This window comes from Cydia amplana, chromosome Z (genome assembly GCF_948474715.1).
Source record: "Cydia amplana chromosome Z, ilCydAmpl1.1, whole genome shotgun sequence".
Classification (NCBI taxonomy): Eukaryota; Metazoa; Arthropoda; class Insecta; order Lepidoptera; family Tortricidae; genus Cydia; species Cydia amplana.
The window spans coordinates 13,501,127-13,514,837 of record NC_086096.1 but is presented as its reverse complement, the minus strand read 5'-3'; the positions used below and the strand labels follow the sequence as shown (position 1 = coordinate 13,514,837).

At 40.5% G+C, this 13,711-nt stretch overlaps 1 protein-coding gene across 1 annotated transcript; it reads left to right on the top strand.

Moving 5' to 3' along the window:
* Nucleotides 1-6,816: 6,816 nt before the first annotated feature.
* On the top strand, nt 6,817-10,335 carry LOC134661521 (coatomer subunit gamma-2-like). The gene is made up of 2 exons (XM_063517637.1): nt 6,817-7,436; nt 8,202-10,335. Exons 1-2 carry the CDS (start codon nt 6,891-6,893, stop codon nt 10,254-10,256), a joined length of 2,601 nt encoding a protein of 866 aa, XP_063373707.1. The 5' UTR covers nt 6,817-6,890; the 3' UTR covers nt 10,257-10,335.
* Nucleotides 10,336-13,711: the final 3,376 nt, after the last annotated feature.

The following is a 13,711-nucleotide window of genomic DNA, read 5'->3' as shown; positions in this document are numbered from 1 at the left end:
CCACTTAAAAAATATTGAATGAAATACAGTGTTGCCAACCTTATTTTAAATGTCATCTCTGACAAATAAGTGAACCATAGAAATGTTCTTTTTTTATTTATTTCTTTCATTCATTATTTTCCCGCCCGTATCGTCCATTTTTGCTACTTCTTGAATTAAAAATATTTGTTAAATTTACAATTTTATTTCAAAGTGCTTGGTCATAGAAAAAGTATTGTATGCAACGTTGTTTAACTGAGTCAAAAAATACTCGTGGCGTCTTTATTAACAATTTTCGGCTTCGCCTCAAATTGTTACTCACGCCACTCGTCTTTTTTGACCTCTCTTAAACAACGGTTGCATAAAATACTATATTTAGGTATCCGTGCCTCACTTGAACCACATTATGAGATTACACCCTTGTAACTCAGCCCTAATCAAGCGAATTCATCAACTAGTAGCGCCATCTATCGCACCACTCAAGTACTAATGTCGCCCGGTTGCCAGCGTTCGGCTGCTCTCTCTTCAGTACGCCTTTGTAACTCAGCCGAGCAACACGTTTACAAAGCAAGTTTAAAAGATCGAGACATTTCAAATCGTGAACATATTTAGAAAACCTCCGACTTAGTGACATTCCGCTCGGTGCCCATGGCCCAGCGACGAGACGCAGTGACCTTCCTACAGGCACCGTCATAAAAGCAGCCTCATGGCGTCGTCCCGTGAGACGACAGGGCGTCGTCCCGTGAGACGACAGGGCGTCGTCCCGTGAGACGACAGGCGTCGTCCCGTGAGACGACATGGCGTCGTCCCGTGAGACGACATGGCGTCGTCCCGTGAGACGACATGGCGTCGTCCCGTGAGACGACAAGACTTCGTCCCGTGAGACGACAGGCGTCGTCCCGTGAGACGACATGGCGTCGTCCCGTGAGACGACATGGCGTCGTCCCGTGAGACGACAGGGCGTCGTCCCGTGAGACGACAGGGCGTCGTCCCGTGAGACGACATGGCGTCGTCCCGTGAGACGACAAGACGTCGTCCCGTGAGACGACAAGACGTCGTCCCGTGAGATGACAGGCGTCGTCCCGTGAGACGACAGGCGTCGTCCCATGACATTGTCCTGACAAACGACATTTTGTCGTATCGTGAGATATTAATGCGCAGTCCTTTGAGACGATATCGCATCGTCCTCTGAAATGACGTCTTGTTATACAAAAACCGTTGTCTCATGGCCTACCATACGACATACGCTAGCGGACGTCTTATTAGTCACTTTATTGTTCGATGTCTACACGGTCAGACTCGCATTTAAGATCTGCTTGGTCATGAACCAATGTGCGACCCAGTTAGAAGACGTCATCATCATTGTTGCCGACCTAATTGTGTGCCACCTTTTAGAACGACGAGCAGCAGAATTTCTATTAGCGGGTTTGGCAACTTTGACACGAAATTGATAACGAAATGCAGTTACAGTAACTATCTCAACCTGCCGGGAAAAAGGAAGGTTTCCGTTTTGGTCGTGTACAAATGTTGGCCTTGTTCGATAATAAACAATTGCCGGAAGATACCAAAACACCAAAAATATACATTCTGAGGATCCTAAACTGTATGTTGGCAATTAAAAATAGCAGTTAAGAAACTGTGAAAAGGGAAAAGTACGAAGCTAGCTAGCTAAAAGCCCAACTAGATCCTATACCAAAAAGAGAGAGGTGGAGGCAAGAAAATCGACGTTAGTTTTAATGAAGGAAAGAAGATTAAAACTTTCTCTCTTCTGAATAGGAATACCAATATACGTATAATGCCAATTCATTTACGGCTCTGTCATAGGCCAACAAATATATCTGTTTACTGCAGCTCTAAATCTGGAAAGAATAAAGAGTTTATGATATACATGAGTGGAAAAATCCCTCTTTTGAATGATGAATGACTAGTCAGGTGGATAGTGAATTTGGGAATACTGAAGCATCTCCTGTATCCTCTCCAAATGTTGACCATTAGCTACAAAATAGCGGCCTGTCACAAAGAGAAATCATTGCGCTAGTCTAAAAATGATCTATACTTACTTTAACTCGTCTACTAAAAGCTCGTCGTAAGTAGCTGTGAAACAGAGACCACTGAACTAAGAGTAATACGTAGAAAACAGCAACTCTACCTTCCATCACATTCCGTTCAAGAGATCGAACTGACAAAAGCATTTATAATGCTCCATTCACACCAGTCAGGTAGAAAGTTGTGAAATCAGGTTCAAATGCTGTAAGTAATAAGCTCCACTTGGGAAGTTTATCTAAGCAGCGGGTTGTCAATCGACCTACCGTTAGTATAACAATCATGCATCATAAAAGGTTGATCGCAAACGTTACCTTTTCCTTTGGAATTGAACTCCTACTAGTGATATAACTATGGGAAACAGTCGGTATTTGTAGGAGGTCCTTTCACAGAATGACTAAAAGGACCAACTAGTACAATATTAATTTAGTATGGCAATCCGCATTGTTACCCATGATTGATCAATAGGAGGTTAAACATCGGTTTCTTTAGTGATAAATGTTATACCTATGTATGATGAAGCGCCCCTCCAAGCTATGTAAATAAATAACGAATTTATGAAAAGATTTTTCGATAGTTCAGTTAGATGGAGTTACTGATGCTGTGTATTGAAAAATCGCGAATTAAATTAGAAGTGAAGCCGACTAAGGGAACTAAACCGTCGAACCAACAGCCACGGTCCACGGCTTTGCATCTAAACGATGATTGTTAAATTTTTCCAAAAAGACAAATTAAATGAAATCACTTCAGAATCCTTGAACTTGATGTGGACTGCGGGGCAAGCCAATATAGGCACATACAAACGTACAACGTACGTAATCGTGCATACATGCGTAATATTTAGAAAATATTCAGTCAAAATAGTCAGCCACTGATAGCAGATTCCTGATTCTGAAAGGGTCAGAAAAGAAATACCCTTCTTTCGATTTCCAGATGAGAGGTTTCCTTTGCAGATAAGGAAGTACTCACATGATTTTATAAAAGAATTACAACTTACGGTGGTTTAGGCAAAATGCACCCTTTAATGAAGATATGTAATATTTTCAGAGGAGTACCCGAAATAGGACATCCTTAAAAAGATGAGTCAACTCCCAAGTAAACGCCAGTGCACGGAATCAGAGGCATGACACTACTTTTAGAACGCTCATCATCATCAAACAATCACGCAAGATCTAAGCGAAATATGATCCTTGTAGTTACTCATAACTACAAATCTGGTCGCCGGTTAAATACAGACTGCAATACACTCTGAAAATCAACACTTGTTCTGCGGTCATTGCCCGATCTGAGTACTACAAGCTTAGCTGAAAGGTAGTAGTCCAGGTTTTACCGCATACTATTGTAACAGGTCTCGTAGGGCATGTAATTGTAAACATCATCGTCTATCCAATCAAGTAGAGTTGTAGGGTGTACTAGGTGTCTTGACTCCCTACAAGGTGTCCCTACAAAATCATCGTGTTTGGGTTATAGGACAGATGTGCTGCTAATCGAATTAAGTAGAGCATTAGTTGTGAAGACAACTACAATTCATATATTTATATATTCATGATTATATGCTTACATCATTAAATACAGTAACTATGAGATGCCAGTAGACATATGTCAGCGTTATATCAAGGTAATGACATAAATACAATATGTCGCATAACTAAGCCTTTAATCATCAAATAATTGTTTATTTGTGGGCATCATGATGCCTAATTGGCCCTAGAGTTCCCTCAAGATAATAAAAACAGTCTAAATTCAACTGATACACAACTTAATTGCACAATAGCCAATAAAGAACATACAACGTCTTTGTATTGCAAGATTTCTAATCAAAAATACAATTTAATAATAATAATTCTGCCCATATACATCCCACTGCTGGGCGCAGACCTCCTCTCACCCACGAGAGGGCTTAGCCTATAGGCCCCGTGCATGAACTACATATAGGGGGCAGCATAGGAGCCGTCAGATATGATATTGGGCACGAGGCGTGAATGTGTCGTTTATGCTTCCGATGTAGCCCACAAGATGGTAGAACCTACTATGCACAAGGAAACGTACCGACGAGAACGGTAGATGGTAGCACTTGCTTTGGCAATGTACATGTGCACATATGTTTCCGATTCAGGCCACAAGATTGCAGACCCTCCAACGCGCACGGACCCTATAGTCCCCACGCTGGCCTAATGCGGATTGGGGACTTCAAAGTATAAATTAAGTAATCAAATTAATACTTGGTAATTAATGCACAGGTGGGTTTGACAGGAAATGTGCCACAACATCGCCCGCGCGCGCATTTGCTGGCGCATGACTTGAGATTAGATGACATCATGAGGCTTGACCCGTGGTTTGTGCCACTGCAATGGTATATGCCAAGAACTTACTCGTTCTGACCATATACAAATAATAATGATAATGTTTCAATTTGTCTGGGTGTTACGAAAGTTTCGCAATTGGTTTTAATACGTTGCACTACAATTTAAAGTGGATATGTCCACCTCCTGTACTCTTCCAAAAAGTATGTATTCCATTCTCAGTCAAGAGGTGTTTACACTCTTATTAGAAGATCGTATGTAAGTATACGAAAGCATTAAAAACTTACAAAGCCTGCTAAGTCTAACAATAAAGCATCGTACAATCCATTACCAGCGCGCGAACCATAAAATCTTCAGTTTGGTTATCAGCTCGCCACCAGAAAGATTGACCATTAAACAACCTAAAACTACAAGCCTAAAAATTATAGGTGAAGGCATTGGAATGATACAGACTAGGAAATCTTCTAAAATATTCTACTTTGTAGTCGTATCTTCAGTCAACGCACAATATCATGGAGAGATGTCATTCACAATAACTGGAGTTGTCAGCATCACTTTAAATTCACAATCATCGTCTCCATACGATTGTCACCTGCGTGTCAGTGATTCTTTTCATTTGTTACATTCGCTTGCATGACTGACAAGCATATAACCAACATATAACTAATATAAGCCTGGTTGACCCGGCATCAGCCTAATTGGCAGGTTGTCAGTTATCTGTGGGGAGTAGTAAATTTAGCAGTATATGGCTCACTATGGTTGTTAGTATATGTGGTATTTATGGTTGTTTTTAAAAGCAACCCTCATCTAAAACCATTCAGTAAGGAAGGATGTATTATCGCCTCAGATGAAACTTGCTGCTAGGTAGTTGAGAGTTGTTACTAGTCGGTAACGCATACATTAAATCATGAAGTGTTGTATTTTCTTCTTCACTTTCGGACGCTACTTTCAGGCAGAGGGGTACTCGACTCGAAATAAATTTCAATTGTTTCCACAAATAAACACATCACGTTTATAATTTTTTAACACATTTACGGAATATGTTGTCCTTATGTAATGGACTATGTACAAATAAAGCTGGTATACCCAGTCAATAACTATTAGTATCTAATTAATATCAATATCGTATTCTAGTGGGTACCTATACAAACATTCGGTTATTCGTCCACATTAAAACACATATTTCATTACATCTGACCTATGATGCAACTTACCAATTTACATTAAATTGTTGGAAAATACGATAACTCAGAGAGGACCCAAGCTCTTCCAATTAGTTACAAATTTTAAACAGTTTTTGGATGGGCCAGCAGTGCTATATTTGTGTTAAGCAGTAGATAAGTAGTATTTTGTTTTTTGTACAATAATATCATTATTTCATACAACAAAACCTTTTTATCACCTAGTGGGCTGTTGTAAGGGAAGCATCAGAGGTAGTCTGGACGGGGTTAATGTAAAACTAACTTGATGAGGTTCACGTTACACGCATCAGAACTACTACTTCAGATAGTGGTTACACTAAATATTGTACAACCTACAAGTACCCATTTATGTCTTTAATAATAAATTTAGGGAAAGTTTATCAATTAATAGACACACAGTTTTGTTTTATATAAAAATTAAGTAGTTAACAGTCGCAATGGATAACTTATGTTGCCAGTCAGAGCTAACAATTTTCTCATCTATCGATAATTACAAATAAGGAAAATCTAGTTAAAGTTTGATGCAAACAATACTTTATTAGATTAATATAGGATAAATTTCAAGCCCATATTCTTATTATGTGATTTTTGCATAAATATAAATATTATCAGTCACAGTACGCCCGGACCAGCGCCGGCAGAGGTTTAAACACGTCTCATAATGTGGTTCAAGTGAGGCACGGATACCTAAATAGAACCGTTTTTCCCCCGAAGGGTAAAAAACGGATATTTAGGTTCCTGCCGAAGCTTGAACCACACCTAAGGGCCTTGCCGGCTTATATGGTACTGAAGAGAGAGCAGCCGAACGCTGGCAACCGGGCGACATTAGTACTTGAGTGGTGCGATAGATGGCGCTACTAGTTGATGAATTCGCTTGATTAGGGCTGAGTTACAAGGGTGTAATCTCATAATGTGGTTCAAGCTTCGGCAGGAACCTAAATATCCGTTTTTTACCCTTCGGGGGAAAAACGGTTCTATTAGTTCCGGCGGATTTTGAAAATGAACGAAGCTTCAATCTTTATATTCCCACAGAAATTTAGAATTTCGCGCCTTTTTTCTACTAGCCGTAACAGACTACCGCACCGAACCGCGGCCTGGATGCGCCGATCCATAAGTGAGAGCGAGAAAGAATATGGGTGCGGTGCACCATAGATTATTAAATTAACTATAACATACACAGACGTACAAAAAATGCCATAAACAGTTTTTGTTGTCGTCGTGTATTACAGCCTTTATGTTGACGTGTTGACATTTGGTAATTTTGGTATAGCTGTTTATGGTTGTTTCTTTAGCAGATGATTTCTTTGGAGTTGTGTTGGTTATTCTACAAAAATAGTTATTCTCCGAGTATTACTCGAAAAACATGAGTTCTTTCCGTCGAGATAAGAAAGAAGAAGAAGAAGGAGGCGGGAATCTTTTCCAAAACTTGGACAAAACTACACTTATTCAAGAGGCCAGATATTTTAATTCGACGCCAGTTAACCCAAGAAAATGCATTTTGATTTTGTCTAAAATACTATATTTGCTAAATCAAGGCGAGAAACTAACCACTCAAGAAGCAACGGACATGTTCTTCGCAACAACGAAACTGTTCCAATCCAAGGATGTAATGCTCCGCCGGCTGGTTTATCTGTGTATCAAGGAGCTTAGTTCCATGGCGCAAGATGTGATTATTGTGACGTCATCACTTACCAAGGATATGACTGGCAAAGAGGACTTGTACCGGGCTGCTGCAATCCGAGCTCTGTGCACTATTACGGACAGCACAATGCTGCAAGCTATTGAGCGCTATATGAAGCAGGCCATAGTAGATAAAAATCCAGCAGTGAGCTCTGCAGCGCTAGTGTCAGCCTTACACTTGTCTGCAACTAACCCAGACCTTGTTCGCAGATGGGTAAATGAAGCTCAGGTACATATTGTTCCTAAACTAAGGTCTTATTGATGCCCATCAGTGAAACATAAATCGATGATGGTGACAGGCAGTAGGGATTTTTAGGGGCAGTCTGTCTGTCACAGCCTATTTGTTCCGAAACTACTGAACCAATTTAGTTGTAAGTTGATGCACATATAGAAGTCTGTGACCCAAACACGGTCATGGCACATTTAACGTAAATAAATGAATTTTAAAAATAAGGGGCCGTAAACGTATTTTTTTATTTAAGTCAACTAAATAAATAATAGTATATTTAATCTGCTATCATTTGCTACCCTACATGTCTGTGCCATGCATAGTTTGGGTGCAATATGCAGTATTCGCAACGAGGATCATTATGCTGTAGTGGATGGTCTGCACCACTGTCTCCCAGCAGTTCGGGGATCCTATTTTAATGCTCAATGGCATACTTAAAATTGATAGTGGTTACCAGCTCTGAACTATATTCCCACTATGGAATGCACTAAAGGAGTGTGTTTATACACTTTTTTTTGTGGTAGTTATGTTTATTAATTTAACTTAGCCTTTAATATCCTTAGGCACTGATTAGTGCATCTGTACATTAAACTTAGTCATGTAATCAACATGATTACTATTTAAAAGGCTGATTCTGACAGCAGAATGGTTAATGTAGCAGAGAAATCATACTACTCAACAATTATATTTTCTTAAAAATTGATGGAAACGGGCAATATCAGTTGTAATAACTATCTGCGTGCTTATTAAACTTTTTTTTTACAGGAGGCAATATCATCTAGCAACATTATGGTGTCCTACCACGCATTGGCAGTTGTTGCGGGAGCTCGGCGCAACGATCGATTGTCTACCGTCAAGCTGGTCACGAAATTGTCTCACTCCCATCTTACGTCGCCATACGCACTATCGCTTTTGATTCGCCAAGCCGCTAAACTCGCCGAGGATGATCAAACTGATAATACTGAACAACACTTGGAATTCATTGAATCGTGTTTACGTCATCCATCTGAAATAGTAGTATATGAGGCAGCTCACGCGCTTGTGAATCTGAGGCAGTCTGCTAGAGACCTCGCGCAGGCTGTATCTGTACTGCAAGGCTTCTGTGGCTCCTCAAAGGCAGCGCTACGACTAGCCGGCGCTCGGACCTTGGCTAGACTTACAGCCAAATATCCAAGTGCTGTTACCACTTGTGCACTGGATTTGGAAAATTTAATAACAGACCCAAATCGATCCGTCGCTACCTTGGCCGTCACGACTCTCCTTGCCACGGGCGCAGAGAGCTCTATTGACCGTCTGATGAAACAAATTTCGAGCTTCATGTCTGAAATATCTGATGAGTTCAAGATCGTGGTAGTCCGTGCCATTCGCCAATTATGTTCAAAGTACCCAAGAAAACATCAATCTCTCGCGGCTTTTCTGGCAGGAATGCTTCGTGACGAAGGTGGCGTTCAATATAAGACAGCTATAGCCGATGCGATCATTGCGCTTGTTGAGGAAAATCCTGATGCTAAAGAAACTGGTTTGGCGCATCTATGTGAATTTATTGAGGACTGTGAACACGTCTCACTGGCCGTTCGCATATTGCATGTATTAGGACGTGAAGGACCAAAGGCTAGGCAACCATCCAGGTACATAAGATACATTTATAACCGTGTGATTTTGGAGTCTGGACCAGTGCGTGCCGCTGCAGTCTCAGCCGTCGCTAAGTTCGGGGCGGTGCGCCCAGAATTACTTCCTAATGTAAGAGTACTTCTAGCTCGGTGTCAATTAGATGACGATGATGAAGTACGCGACCGAGCGATATGTTACAGCGCCATTTTGGACTCCACTGACCGTCAGCTTATTGATGATTTCATAATTAATGTGCCAGTACCAAACGTGGTGCTTTTAGAAAGAGCACTTCGAGACCATCTGGCCACTATGCCTGGAGAGCCATTTAATATCGATTCAGTACCTACAGCGGAAGAACCTCAGAAAGTTACGGAATCCCCTGTAGAAATAGAACCTCGGAAACTCATCACGGTTTCTCGTGAAGAGCAGTATGCTGACCAATTAAAGGTGATTCCTGGAGTAGAAGTATTTGGACCCTTATTTAAGACATGTAAGGCAGTTGATTTAACTGAGCCCGAGACAGAGTACACAGTTCGTTGTGTTAAACACGTCTATGCTCGCCATTTAATACTTCAGTTTGAATGCCTTAATACCCTCAGTGACCAGATTTTGGAAAAGGTTCACATACGCCTAGAGCCTGCACCTGGTTACAAGATTCTCGGAGAAATCGCCTGCGAACAACTTCCTTACGACAAGCAGGGAAGCGTATTCTGTATTTTGGAGTTTCCGCAAAGCCCCATTGAGACGCTTGGTACGTTTGGCGCCACTCTCGAGTTCGTAGTTCGCGATTGTGACCCCACAACCGGACTACCCGATTCCAGAGAAGGGTACGCTGATACATATCCTTTAGAAGAGGTAGAGATAGGATGTGCAGATCAGTTCCGAACCAGAGCGGCATCCGACGAGTGGGAATCATCGTGGGAGAGGGCGTCGACCGCGGCGGAAGCCTGCGATACATTTGAATTGTCTCAGCGAGACGTGGGTGAAGCCGCATTAGCCGTCTGTACTCATTTAGGTTTACCTAAAGCGGCTATAATTGGAGGGTCAGATGCGGTGAAAGAGATCCGAGGCGGTGGATTGTGGAGGGAGGGTTCCCCGGCGCTATTAAGGGCCCGACTGGTAGCCGCCCAAGGCATCGTCACTATGCAGCTGGCCGTGCGCTCGCCTCGAGACGATATCGCCACTCTTATGTTAGTAGCTGTCGGTTAAGCTTCTAATATTTATTCTTACTGTCTTTATGTAGATTACCTATAAAAATATTTGCGATATGTAAATAAAATTATCATAAGAATACATTTTCTTGTTAAAGTATATCTTTGAACTAAAAGGTTATATTTTTTTTCGAAATCGGAGTTTTATTCGTAACCCCACTCCTTTATGCAAAAAGCCGTCAAGTTTGTATAGATTCGCGCTTCGACGACGCGTCTGTCTGCATCGCTGTAGGTGTGTGTGCAACAGGTTTACAAGCTGCAGTGGCGTAGCGTGGGTCTCGGCCGCTCGGGGCGGATGAAAATTTTGCCGCCCCCTAGCTTACGTATTTCAATATAATAAGTGCGACTGAAATAGTTCAAATATTTATACGATATTATTGGTATTTATTCTGAAATTTTGCCGCCCCCTAAAAGTGCCGCTCGGGGCGGGCCGCCCCTACTACGCTACGCTACTGACAAGCTGCGTCTGACTTAATGACTAGCATGTTATACTCATACAGTCGTACATAAGAGCACAATAAATACTTCCATATTTAGGTATATCTACCTATACCTACGAAGACATATTATGTTATGTATTTTTGATTAATTTTCGCATTCCATCCATCTTTGTCATACTCGTTGTTAAACATAAGCTCGTCTCTTTCGTCGTGCACATTTCTCGCTTGGCTTATACTAGACGCACTCTAGACGCGACTAAAGAAATGTAACTTATTACAAGGTACTAAGGCACTTAAATTTTGGAACGCCTAGTTAACTCTAACCTATCTTTATATCATTGAAAAATGAAACCTATTTCGCAAGTTGCGAATTAAAAATGAAATATGATCCGCCTGCTCCGTCAAGTGGACGGAAACTAGCCAAATGACCCTTTAATATACTTAATGCAAATGAGAAGTTTCTATTCGTAAGCTGGTGGAATGAACTATTAACCTTTTCCACGCCGTGTCAAACAAAAGCTGTCACTCAGACGCGACATCATTGAAGTGTCAAAACTGAAGTTGAACTTTATGTATATGCACGTAGGTCGATGTTGCTGTGGTCTGTGACCGATTAATTGGTCTTTGGCGTTGAACCTAGGGTGCGGATATGACGGTCGTTGGCGACCATAAGGTTAACACCTCCCATCCCAAGTGAACTTGAACTTGGCACCCATAGGTATTCTTTTGTCGGCGAAGTCAATAACGACGCATAATATAGGTATTTGGCTATTGAACTTAGCTTTCATTTCACATTTTATGATTTTGGTGAAATACCTACTTCGTGGTACCTACAGTATGATACTTTACTACATTGGGATAAGATTCGAAATTGTAAAATTTTGTAAAGATAGGTACCTATGTAGGTATTTTATGATGCAGGTTTCCTGAGGTTTCTGGTAAATGCTTATTAAGTTTTTTGATTCTAAGTAGGAATTACCTCCTATAATATAGGTAATGTTAATGTCTTAAGCTTATCTCTTAAAATGCCTCTGTGTCCAAACCAGTTCTCTAATTAAGTAATAGTCGGGCTTATAACTTATAATAGATCTGATAATGATGAACCGGGAACCGGACGTTAGGTCGTGAGGTAGGTACCTACTTATTTAATTTTATAATTTATTTATTATGTCATAATAGGTACCAACTGACTTTAATTACAATATCTGGGAGACCGAGCAAAGCTCAGAAAACATAAAAACTCGAAAATACGGTTTTCTAGAGATAAAACCAAGCTAGATCGATTTTACGCCCCCGAAAACCCCCATATAGCAAATTTAATCGAAATCGTTAGAGCCGTTTCCGGGATCCCTGAAATATATATATACATATAGGTAGGTACTTAAATAAATAAATAATATCTGGGTGACCGAGCTTCGCTCGGAAAACATATAAAAACTCGAAAATGCGCTTTTTCCCAGAGATAAGACCTAGCTAGATCGATTTTTCGCCCCCAAAAACCCCCGTATAGCAAATTTCATCGAAATCGTTAGAGCCGTTTTCGAGATCCCCGAAATATATATATATATATAAATAAATAAACAAGAATGGCTCGTTTAAAGGTATTAGATAGATACAAGAATGCTATTATTATCATGAGTACCTACTTATTATTGAACTGAACGTCGATCCACCAATATCATACATTCTCTCACTCCCACAAGTTATACAATTATATAGTCCATCTCTCTCATTGGACACGCTACCCAGCCGACTCACGTGTTTTTAAGCGTGAACCGCAGTGATGTCAATGATTTGTCGATAAAACCCTGATAATGGAAAAATATTAAAATAAATACCTACCTACTATCGTTGTCATGTCTTTTATTACCTACTCGACTGCGGAAGTAATATTATGTTCTCCGAGTTCCGAGCGTAGGTACAGATGTAGTGCGTAATTATTTTCCTGCGTATTTTCAAGGAAACTTACGAATGTGTCTTGCTTTCAGTCAGTCTCGGTACAAAACGTAGTGACATTGACTGAGCTAGCATGACAAATACGAACGTTTCCGAGAAAATACAATGGAAACAATTATACACTACATCTGTAGGGTAGGTATCTAGGCAAGTATATTTATCAAATTATTTTAAACGTCTTACAGCCTACCCTGTAATTTACAAATTTTAACGTGTGAGGTATTATTATATATCATAACATCTATATAAAAAATATCGACATTGAAAACATTTCTTTCCAAAACCTTTCAAGAAGTAAATAAACATGATTAATAAATATGAAGGATTTTAAGAGGTGACAACAAAAATATACCTGCCTTCTGAAGACTTGGCCTTGCATTCGTCGGTTTTTAGGGTTCCGTACCCAAAGGGTAAAAACGGGACCCTATTACTAAGACTCAGCTGTCCGTTTGTCCGTCTGTCACCAGGCTGTAGGTATCTCACGAACCGTGATAGCTAGACAGTTGAAATTTTCACAGATGATGTATTTCTGTTGCCGCTATAACAACAAATACTAAAAACAGAATAAAATAAAGATTTAAGTGGGGCTCCCATACAACAAACGTGATTTTTGACCGAAGTTAAGCAACGTCGGGCGGGGTCAGTACTTGGATGGGTGACCGTTTTTTTGCTTGTTTTGCTCTATTTTTTGTTGATGGTGCGGAACCCTCCGTGCGCGAGTCCGACTCGCACTTGGCCGGTTTTTATTATTTTAATTGACCTGTTGATAGGTGCCTTAGGTACTTCAGGGAGATTTTAGAGTATCAAGTTTTAGGTTTAGGAATTGGGCTGTGATAAAAATGGAATAATAATTTCTTATTGGAGATCAGTCAGATAGATTAGGTACCTACTTATTTACAATAGGTAAACAAAAAATCTCAAGAATTTCGATTTAAAAAACTGCACTGTTATCCGTTTGGGAGCTAGGATGCCACAGATAGTCTTATCAGCCGAGGTGTTTTTTACCTACTCTCTTAGATATGATTCTAAAATTTCTAAATAACGAAAACTCACGATA